The following is a 10,732-nucleotide window of genomic DNA, read 5'->3' as shown; positions in this document are numbered from 1 at the left end:
ATCATGGAATATTTGTTTTTAGGTTGTTCTGGGCCCTTGGGAGTTGGGAAACTGTCAAATGATTGAATTTACATCTAGAGCCATAGTTTTGGCCATATAGGCCTAATGTAGTACTTTGCAAAACAAATGCTTGCAATTCTTGCTGTTAAGAAATTCTTCAATTAAACCTAACAGTTCACAATTAATAGAAATTTCTACTCATCATTGGGCGGTTTTCTGTGAATGTAATGCTGTATGCGCGCATGGCAGAGGGTGGCACAATCGGGCAGAGGGTTAAACCCCCCCACCTTGGCAGCCACAGAAATGTGACAATGTCTCTGCTTTGTGATGTGACCATAGTGACAGACAAGATGACATTGCCTGGCCCTGGCCTGTATCTAAAATTGTCAAATAAATATTTGATTAAGGATTATAATATGCCATTTGTATTCTTAGCTGTATATCAGCAAAATGTTGATTTTTATGTTAGACATTGAAGGAAATTAAGATTCTCAAAAAAGCCGCTTATACACTGACACCACGCTAGACAGGAACGCCCAAAAACGTCACATCCCGTTTTAGCCTGGGGTAAGAATTTTCTATGGCTTCCAATGCAACTTGGTCCAATCCTTAATCACATACGGACAAACATCTATGCCGATGCTATCTAACTTGCGGAGGTAGCGTGCCTTGTCCACGGGCAACAGATCTTTCAACGTATGGCATTGCAAATACGTTTGATAATCGCTACTCTGCTCAATATTGTTTTGAAAATGCCGCAAATTGCATTGCAGTGAACGAGCGCAAATCACAACTTCCCCCGGTTGTGGGCGGAGTCACAGTTTGAGGCGCTGTTTACGCGCCGTGGTGTCAGTGTATCAACTAACCGATTAATCGATCGATAAGGTTAGCATAACAATGAATACAAATATTGATAATTCCCATCCCTACTTGCAATGGATTCAGAATCATGAAAAAAAAAGAACTAGTTTGACCCATCACATGCTACTTAAGTTAAAACAGAATGAAAATTGGCCTGGGCCGTGGCTCAGCGGTCCAGGCACCTCGGGAGTCGAGCCTGGCAGTGTGCCGCGGGCTCGACTCCCGATCCCGACGGCCTTTACTGCATGTCACTCCCCCATCTCTCTCCCCCATTTCCTGTCAGCCTACTGTCTGTCCCTCTATAAAAAAATGTTTAAAATAAAGGCGAGAGCCGCAAAACAAAACATTAAAAAAAATAAACAGAATGAAAATTTGTAAATGTTGCCTGCATACGCATAATGGTACCCCAAAAGTTGTCAAAAGTTTCCCAAGGGTTGGGTTAGAGCAAATTGAGAGGTGATAGTATAGACACCTTGATGAACACATTTGTGAAGAAAGCTATTGGTAAGCATTTTTTTTTTGCAGATTGGTCACAAATTTGGCTAACTTTCCCTAACTATATGACATTTGGTTCAGTCGCCTCCATAAATGGATTATGAATGGGCCGTTTGGGCATGGATGTATATAGCCTAAAAGACCCTGCTTCTCTGGCAGTAAGGTGACTTCAACAGCACAACAATTCACCTTATTGGCAACTTTATTGTCACATCACAGGTTTACAGCTATAAAGAAGCAAGCTCCATGGTTTCTAACTGTAAAGAAAAACATGAGATGTCAATGAGAGGCAAAAATGAAAAGATATAAACACATATCACGTACCATAAAAGTGCATAAGGTTAGACATACTACATATAGCAGCATTGGTGCAAAAGAGTATATCAATACATTGTACATGAGATTAAGGTGCAAAAGTATCAACACATTTTCAGGTTCACATAGAAGCACACATTTTGCTGGTAGTCCACATGGCACGGTAACTTTCAAACATCCACAAGATCTCGAGGCCTGCATGGACTCCTTCAACAGAACAGGATCTGAAGGTCTGGAGTGCACTTGCCTGGAAAGCCCTGCACGGGATGAGGAGAGTGTGAGTGAAATCTGACATGGGAGAAGAGCTCTGTTCGCAGCTACAGTGGAGTCAGTGCTATTGAGACCTGAATGGAGTCTACACAATACAAATGGTACTGTAGGTGTCACATGGGCGGACCACATCAGAAATGGGGACCTCACCGGGGACCTATACTACAAGGGTCACAGACCAGGTCAGAGAGAGAAGGCAGCCAGGGCACTGTCAGGACTCAGGTGCCCCCTGGGAACGAACAAACAAACACACACGTGCGCACGCACGCACGCACACACGCACACACATCCATCCATTCTGTCTGTCTGTCTAGCATAAGATTTAGATTTAGATTTAGATTATCGATTCTGACATATTGAAAATGTGTCTAACTCTAAATCTTTTTAGGCTACCATCTATCCATCCATCCATCCATCCATCCATCCATCCCAGGCATAGATTATCCCATAGATTATGATCTATTCTATGGGACTATGATCATCATAATATATAATATATCATCAAATCATAACTCTATGATCTAGTTATATGAACTGCTATGATCTATCCATGCGTTTCCTATAGGTAAATGCGTGACGTCGAACGTCTTCCGAGCCAATGACAGAGCAGCAAGTATTGCTTTTCACTTCCGCCTGGGACATGTCAAGCTGTGATTGGTCGACGTCAGCTGTTAGGTTTGAAAGCGTCTCCTCTCCTCCTCACACACACACTCACTCACGGTAGCGTTATTGATGATTATGATTTGATCAGGATGGGATCGATCGTCGCTTTGATCAGGTCGATATTATCGGTGCTTCTGTTGTGTTCGATACAGTGCTGTGGCGCAAACTCGGATTTGAACTACGTGACGTGCGGTTCTCTGGTCAAGCTGCTCAACACCAGACACAACGTGAGGCTCCATTCTCACGACGTCAAGTATGGATCAGGTACATTATACATCATGTAATGTTCATGGCAAACTTCATAAACTATGAAAAGCGATTCGAATCATGATTTCAAAAATAGCCGTTCTGACTACAAGCTGTTCACAACGCGTCGCAGTAGTATCGGCTATCTTTCTTTGGTTGCGAGTTACAACTAAATGCAGCCTAGCTGGTCCACTAGCTCTGATGCCGTAAGTGTGCAGCAGCCTAAACCACGCTTTTAAATACTTTAAAAGTTATACACAGCTTGCTTCCACTGGCTTTGATTTGGCAGTAGGCCTATATACAATTATACATTATAAATTGGCATCCGATCCATGGCATGCTTTATGCTTATACCTTCTCGGCTGCTCAGTTACTGTAGCCTACTGGAGTGGTGGTGGCAGGTGCCTTGTAGCCGCAATTAACTGCTATGTTTTCAAAGTCTTCCATCACAGTTCTATTCCTGAAAAATAGAAAAATAATAGTTAGAAGAATATATAATATAATTATAATGGGATGAATCTAGAGTTGCAATACCCTCCATTGACTCCCCACTCATCCAATTTGGTTTGTGATCTGCTTGTCTTAAACAACGTTAAACTCACAAACATTGCAGCTGTAGTCCCAAACTTGAATTATCCTCTTTCAATCTGCCGAGCTTGTTTTTCATAAAAATCCCCCGTAGACATGTTATGAGCTACTTTCTGTCAAGACATCCTCTGTAGGCGATTGCAGTGTTGCAGTTTGGAAGCACTCGTTTGTGTTAACGGGTCGCGCTGCTGCCTCCTACATTATGTGCAAATTCGAAACGGGTGGTACGCTGGGCCGTTCAGTGACTTATTACGAGTGCTTCCAAACTCCAGCACTTAGAAAAAGAATCACCTGCACAGAATTTCTTGACAGAAAGTAGCTCATAACAGGGGATTTTTATGAAAAAACAAGCTCGGCAGATTGAAAGAGGATAATTCAAGCTTGGACTACAGCTGCAATGTTGGTGAGTTTAACGTTTAAGACAAGCAGATCACAAACCAAATTGGATGAGTGGGGAGTCAATGGAGGGTATTGCAACTCTAGATTCGGACCCATTGTAAACAAATCTAGAGTTGCAAATTGCGGCTAGCCTCCTTGGAGTTTATTGAGAGGAAGTTGCTCACGACATGACACTGGTGTGTGTGTGTGATTAAATATTCACAGATCACGATGCGACAAGCTTGCAGATCGGCTGTTTTCATAGTATAAAATGGGGTTAACATGGTTCCTCATTTCGCTGGGGACCCCCTGGAACCCATCCAAGGACCCCTGTGGGGACCTCACTTTGCACTGCTCTTTGCTTACAGCTTGCTTGTAACATCAGAGTATGACAAAAGACTTGGCCCTTTTGTGTGTAAGCACTGAGCAGCATATCGGCTGACATTTGGTCAAAAGAATCTCGGTTGCTCAACTGGCTTCAGGCTTTTTGTCTTATTAGATCAGATGTACGTGGGTTATTGAATGACATGGGGGGGAAATGGCACATTTCAGGACTTAAAGTAAAGACTACATTTGCACACCCAGAGTTACAAATGAAGTGTTTTAAACACAGTATAGTTTTTGTATTTTTTATTTCTTTCAGTAACTGTGATTTCCCATGTCTCTCCAGCTCTTTAGTAAACAGGAAATACGTGTTCAGGTCACATGCAACAATACCAATTTCAGACAATCAAGAGAGAGAGAAAGAGCTCATATACCCTACACAAGTGAAATGCAATGTCACTTAACACCATTGGCTCTTGACTTGTGGGCCGCAAGGGTATTATTGCAAGCAGACCCTAAACGCCTGTGGTCTCCGAAGCTAAGCCGACCCCCAAATAATTGGCAAAATACTTAAGTTTTTATGCTAATGTAATATTAGTATAGTATACTATGTTAACTCTATTGATCCGGGGCCGGTGGAACGCAATCGATCAATTGATTGATCATTAAAAATCACACCCGTGTGAACTGAGTGGTGCAACTCCCCCCCCCTTCCCATTTCCTACACCAGAGAACTGGTGTGGCCAATCGGGACACAGTATGCAATATGGGCGGGCTTTGGTACATTGACGTTCAATGCTTGAGACCTTTGACTGACAGTAGCTCTGACCAATAAATGAGTACCACAGACGAATAACAGTCTAAGTCCACACTATTGATCCATAATATATAAATGATAGATAAGGGTTCAGGACAACGAGGCCTTTTCGTGGAGGGGTCAGTCTGAAATTTGGACTTAGACTGTTTTTCGTCTGTGGTACTCAGAAAGAGAAAATGTTTGAACCCGCCCCCCGGGAAACAAGATCCATACACAGCATCTCCAGACTCAAATATACCACACGACAGTGTGATTTGAGTCTGGCTTATTATTTGTACGTCTCTAAATGTTTTGATGAATTGAACATGGTGGACCCTGTTGTAAACAAGTGTAATGCTTAATTGGGTCGTCCACTCACAGTTAACAGCCTTTGTATTGAGTTTGTGCTTGAAATGTACTGTAATTCTGCAAACTGTTAATACAATTTTCAATCAATCAATCAATATTAGCCAGGCTAGCACTATCTCCCTCTGTCTGTTTTTGGCACGACAGCGCCCCTACTGGTACTCATGAGTCACACACATTAACACGAGTCACATAGGTGAACGCGAGTCACATAGGTGAACACAGACATTGCTGTTCCTTGGAGTGGTTGCACCACTCAAAAATTAACATGCCCTGAAAATGCACACGGCCTACCCATCTGACCACTTGACACGGCAGGGGAAGCGGCTGCCATGTTAGGTGGGCCCACTGGGCCGTGAATGCTTTCTGAGGATGTTATTGTGCAAACCATAAAATGCCCTAACAAGCCTTTTGTGTGTGTCTGTGTCTGTCCTTGCGGTATTTTAGGCAGCGGACAGCAGTCGGTGACGGGTGTGGAGAACGCTGATGACGCCAACAGTTACTGGCGTATACGGGGGAAGCCCAACGGGCCGTGCCAACGTGGGGTGGCCATCAAGTGTGGCCAGTCCATCCGCATCACGCACATGACGACGGGACGCAACCTCCACACACACCACTTCAGCTCGCCGCTCTCCAACAACCAGGTGAGAGAAGCAACGCTGGAAGAAGTCTCTCTTACTTAACCCATTCTGGGTGGGAACCCCTTTTGGTGTTAGCATTATGTTATGCTTTAGCTATTGAAAAATCGAAGAACGACTGACATAGAAACATAGCTTTTTCAGAAAACTGTCAGGATGTAGAAGACATTTTTTGAATCTGATCTCAGGTCAGAATGGGTTAAAAGGCAATGAAACCTCTAGGCAGATTTTTGTTTGTTTGAAAAACTGAACATTACACAAATAAAATACAAAACTGAAGGTTACGGCAACGGTACACACCGCCTGGGTCAACTAAGATACAACGGTACACACCGCCTGGGTCAACTGAGATTGAAGGCCAAAGCCTGAGCTACACTGGGTACACAACGGTACGCTGCCACTATAACCAATGGAACCCGGCTGCAGTGCGCAGGTTGTGCATTAGCTCTGCACGTCAATCTTTTTAAAATTCAGAACTCCCCGCGGGACGGACGAATTGTCGGTGTCTGTGTTTGGTCCGACGTACTAACAGTCATGAGTCCGACACCCTACCCAACCCTAAATCTAACCTCACTGTCCTCACAGCTTTAGTTTTAACCTGCCACAGGTTAGTTGTAACCGGCTGTGCATGTCGGGAGCGACAGTGTTGTCGGACTAATGGGAGGCGGACTGTTAATATGTCTAACAAATGTATGCCTACGGTTCCGTTCCGTCCCCAGTGTAGCCCGGCCGTTAGGAGAAAAAGTGAGTCTTGAGTGAAGAATTTAAAATGCCTCTATGGACTGGGCACATCTAATATAGAGGGGTAGGCTATTCCACTAGAGGTGTGCATTGGCACTGCCCTCACAATTCAATTCGATTACGATTCACCAGGTTTCGATTCCTTTAAAATAATCTATCATTTTTGACAAACACAAAGTCAATCAAACATGTAGTTAGTATTGCATACACAGTATTGTAGTGCTTCTCAAAGTGAGATCCAGGGACACTGGGTCAATTATGGATCTCTGTAACTCTGAGAGTGTACAAATGGACCCGTAAGGGTTCCATTTGGTTCACTCTCAGTTATGCTGGTCCTTGAAAGTTTGACAACCACGGTTATTGTAATTGTCTAGCAGACGTCAACATACCAGCTCTGACGGTGTGATAAACCGGTTCCAGAAACTGTTCCAAATCCAAATGTGATGGAAGTGGAACCCATTCCTCAATGTTGGATCCGGTTCGTCCGGTTCCTCTGGTTCCGGATCCCAAACATATCCATCAGCCCGTCACCCTAGATCTCAGGATGAGCAATAGCAGCTGGTCAGCCGGGCTCAAAGCTCTAAACTTGAGTGTGGCGGTGTACAGGATCAGCAAGATGGGGAGGAGCCAGCCCATTTAAAAACAAGATTTAAAAACAAATAATAAAAGTTTTAAATACATTCTAAAACGGAACAGGCTGATGTGGTCATACCTTTTGGTACCAGTGAAGAGACGTGCAGCTGAGTTGATCCGAGTTGGCTCTAGTCTGTACTTGGTCAACTTTTTTTTTCCCCACACCAAATTGTCTCTTAGCCGAAAACAAGCCGATCTACAAGCTTTTGCGTCGCAACATGATGCGTTGTGATGTGGTGAGCATGTTGCGCTTTTTGGTCTGCTGTTTTCTGCAGATGTTGCCCCCTGAATAGGGATGCTATGTACGGTAGTTAAATCTTTAGGCTTAGCCCAGTCACCCTGAGGAAGGCCAGTGAGCCTCAACTCGTAGGTGTATTTTATTCTTAATTAATCGATTTTTCCACGATTGCTTAAGTCTTCTCTTCTCCCATTTGTTTAACTTTTTTTTTTGTACCAAAAGCATCATGTTAGAGATTTTGACTTGCTATAGTTAAATCATTTATCGTGATTATTCATTATTCATTCAAGACACACAAATGTCATGGCTGTGACATCCCTGCTCTTTGCTCCCCTCTGGTGGTGGCAGGAGGTGAGCGCCTTCGGGGAGAACGGTGAGGGCGATGACCTGGACGTGTGGATGGTGCAGTGCGACGGGACGCACTGGGAGCGCGACGACACTGTGCGCTTCAAGCACCCCGGCACCGACGTGTTCCTGAGCGTGACGGGCGAGCAGTACGGCCACCCCATCCGCGGGCAGCGCGAGGTGCACGCCATGCCCGCCGCCAACCAGCACAACTGGTGGCGCACCATGGAGGGCGTCTTCATCCAGCCCAGCCAGGAGCCCATGCGCCACGACGAGCTCTGATCACGTCGTCGTTAATTAAAGGCTCTCGGTTCTTATTAAACGTCAGGGTCCGCCAGGGACCACCCGGGGTCGTCCCCGCCTTTTGGGAAGCATTTTATACTCAAACTGTACACTTTATACACTCTCACCGTTACATGAACACTTTAGGATTTCACAGTGTAGAATAAAAAAAATGGTAAAAAAGTTAAATCAATTTGGGAAATCCTGGAAATTAAATAGGTTGAGAATCACTGTAAAATCCTCAATGCGTTACAGACCTGTAAGTTCCCCCCTGGGTAGTCCCCAGATCCCCCCCTGGGTAGTCCCCAGATCCCCCCTGGGTAGTCCCCAGATCCCACGTTGAGACGCTGTGAGTTAAGGGACGTGCTACACGTTGTTATTGCGTGTGCAGGTGACACACAGACTTGTTTCTGGTTCCTGTCCACACAGACTTGTTTCTGGTACAGAACAGCCTTTTTTTTCTCTTTCTCCTAATCTTTTCTTTCTTTTTCCTAATTAGTTGAGTTGGAAAGAGCCTGACCGATACCGGTTTTTGGGTACGGTGTTAATCCCGATTTGTGAAGAGTCGTACACCACTTGTGTTTTGACCCATACTTTGTCAAAAAGTGCAACATAATTCTAATGAATTTGAAGAACATTTGAGAACACATATTAGCCACAAATGGCAGCTCTATCGGCTAAATACATTTGGTATAGACAGAAAAATAGAGATGTATGTATGCAAAACAACAACCTTGAAGTAACTTTATTTTACCACTTGAGCTCTTTTTATATCTATATAAAAAAAAGAACCCAATCTGCTAGAATTGGAGGTGGAATGATGCCAGAATGGAGTGCATTCCAGTCTGTGGATCCCTTTGGTGATCCTATGGGAACAAAAACATGTGAACCGGCTAACCCCATCTTTATGTCTGATACCCCGTTGTTCCCCCCCCCCCCCCTATTCCTTCAGCACAGTCTCTCGCCCGCTGCCCTACAAGGCACAATGGTCAAATGTCCTGTGCACTGTACAATCCACTGACTACTGACTTGTTGTGTTGTGTTGCGTTATGTTATGTACTCTCTGCTTATTGGAGGGCTGCTGTACCCTTACTGGCATCTTAACCCATTTTGACCTGGGAACGATTCTGCAAATGTCTTCTAAATCCTGACTGTTTTATTGAAAAAGCTATGTTTTTCTATGTCAGTCGTTCTCAAACACTTTCATGTCACTTTTCACTGTTCTTCAAAAATAGCAGACCTACAAACTCGTAGCGCGCCACTCGGTGGCGCGCTATGAGCTTGTAGATCTGCTGTTTTTCAATAGCTAAAGCATAACATAATGCTAACACCAAAAGGGGTTCCCACCCAAAATGGGTTAAAGATGAAGGGTACTGCTTTTATTTAGTCACACATAGCACAGTAGTATGCTCATTGTTTTAATTGTGAGCTGTAAATTCACCATCTCAAGGTTATCATTAGCGGGGCAAAGCGGGCATGTCCGAAATGAGTTTAGGATACTGGCATGTTCGGAATATTATATGACTGTAAATGGAATGAAATATTGACTTGGCTTATATGGGCATTGGGCCTTATTTGCAGATTCTGTGACATCGTTCAAATCAACACTTTAATTTGTGATTTCATGACTTTGCGGGGATGTCGGAATTTCGGTTGACTGAAATTGTGTGCACTTGTTTGTGAATTGAAGGTCACATTGACCCTGAAGTCAGATCCAATATATCGTGGCTGTCTATTTTCAAGAATTGGAAAAATGAATCTGTGTTTGAAACTTCCAATGGATCAAATCAGTAGGGTTTTTTTTTTGTTCATGTACAGTAGCTTAATCATTACTGATGACAGTTTTCCAAAACATATTCTGTCGTTTATTTTTGCTTTGTAATATTTTAGAACGGTTCGTTTAAAATAAAAAGGAATCGTTTCTACAGGCCTTAGGCCAGGTGAGATACACAGTACAGTTTACTGTATTTATCCACATCTCGAGCAAGTGCTAAGTAGTTCCTACTTCCCTGAAAATACTGGAAACCATATTCGAATTAACACGTATAAGGACTGTTAGTCGGTGGGCAGCCAAGAACTCTGTTTAGGTCATTAGGTGTTTAACAAACACTGGTTTTGGAGAATGTTATGAATTTGCAAAAAAAATACTTGCCAAGCGATTTATTATCTTTGATCGTGACTGTTGCTGAACTGAAGGCTTTGATACCGACACATTAAACCACTTGAACCCCAGCGTCCACAATCTGGAGGAAGCATTTGCCAAAGAAAACAGCAGATCTACAAGCTCACATTGTGGTGTTTGCAACGCATTTTGAGCTTGTAGATTGGCTATTTTGTCAAAGATTCGGTGCAGACGGAATGAGTGGCCGAAGTACAGTTGTAACGTGTGTCCAGTTACTCTTAAGAGGGGTTTAAGTGGTTAAACTCTTAGATGTCAAGACATCAGATTTTCATGGAATGTATCTGTTTCAATGCTAATTAATTGCAAACCCCCATCCCCAACTCCTGTCCTGGTACCTTTAGTTGGATAATAAATTATTTCAAAATGTATTC

At 43.5% G+C, this 10,732-nt stretch overlaps 1 protein-coding gene across 1 annotated transcript; it reads left to right on the top strand.

Annotated features, from left to right (window-relative positions):
- The first annotated feature begins 2,600 nt into the window (after positions 1 to 2,600).
- On the top strand, positions 2,601 to 10,729 carry sdf2l1 (stromal cell-derived factor 2-like 1). Its single transcript, XM_079515244.1, has 3 exons — positions 2,601 to 2,868; positions 5,750 to 5,946; positions 7,901 to 10,729. The coding sequence occupies exons 1-3, from the start codon at positions 2,694 to 2,696 to the stop codon at positions 8,177 to 8,179; spliced, it is 651 nt and encodes a 216-aa protein (XP_079371370.1). The 5' UTR covers positions 2,601 to 2,693; the 3' UTR covers positions 8,180 to 10,729.
- The last annotated feature ends 3 nt before the right edge of the window (positions 10,730 to 10,732 follow it).

This window comes from Electrona antarctica (genome assembly GCF_951216825.1).
Source record: "Electrona antarctica genome assembly, chromosome: 12".
In the NCBI taxonomy this organism is placed as follows: domain Eukaryota; kingdom Metazoa; phylum Chordata; class Actinopteri; order Myctophiformes; family Myctophidae; genus Electrona; species Electrona antarctica.
The sequence above is the reverse complement of the archived record's forward strand: the minus strand, read 5'-3'. Positions and strand labels throughout refer to the sequence as shown.

Excerpts from the sequence above, each read along its gene's own strand:
- sdf2l1 (XM_079515244.1), top strand. The coding sequence starts at position 2,694 with ATGGGATCGATCGTCGCTTTGATCAGGTCGATATTATCGGTGCTTCTG. Across the intron at positions 2,869-5,749 it reads CGACGTCAAGTATGGATCAG|GCAGCGGACAGCAGTCGGTG; the intron begins GTACATTATACA and ends GCGGTATTTTAG. Across the intron at positions 5,947-7,900 it reads CGCCGCTCTCCAACAACCAG|GAGGTGAGCGCCTTCGGGGA; the intron begins GTGAGAGAAGCA and ends TGGTGGTGGCAG.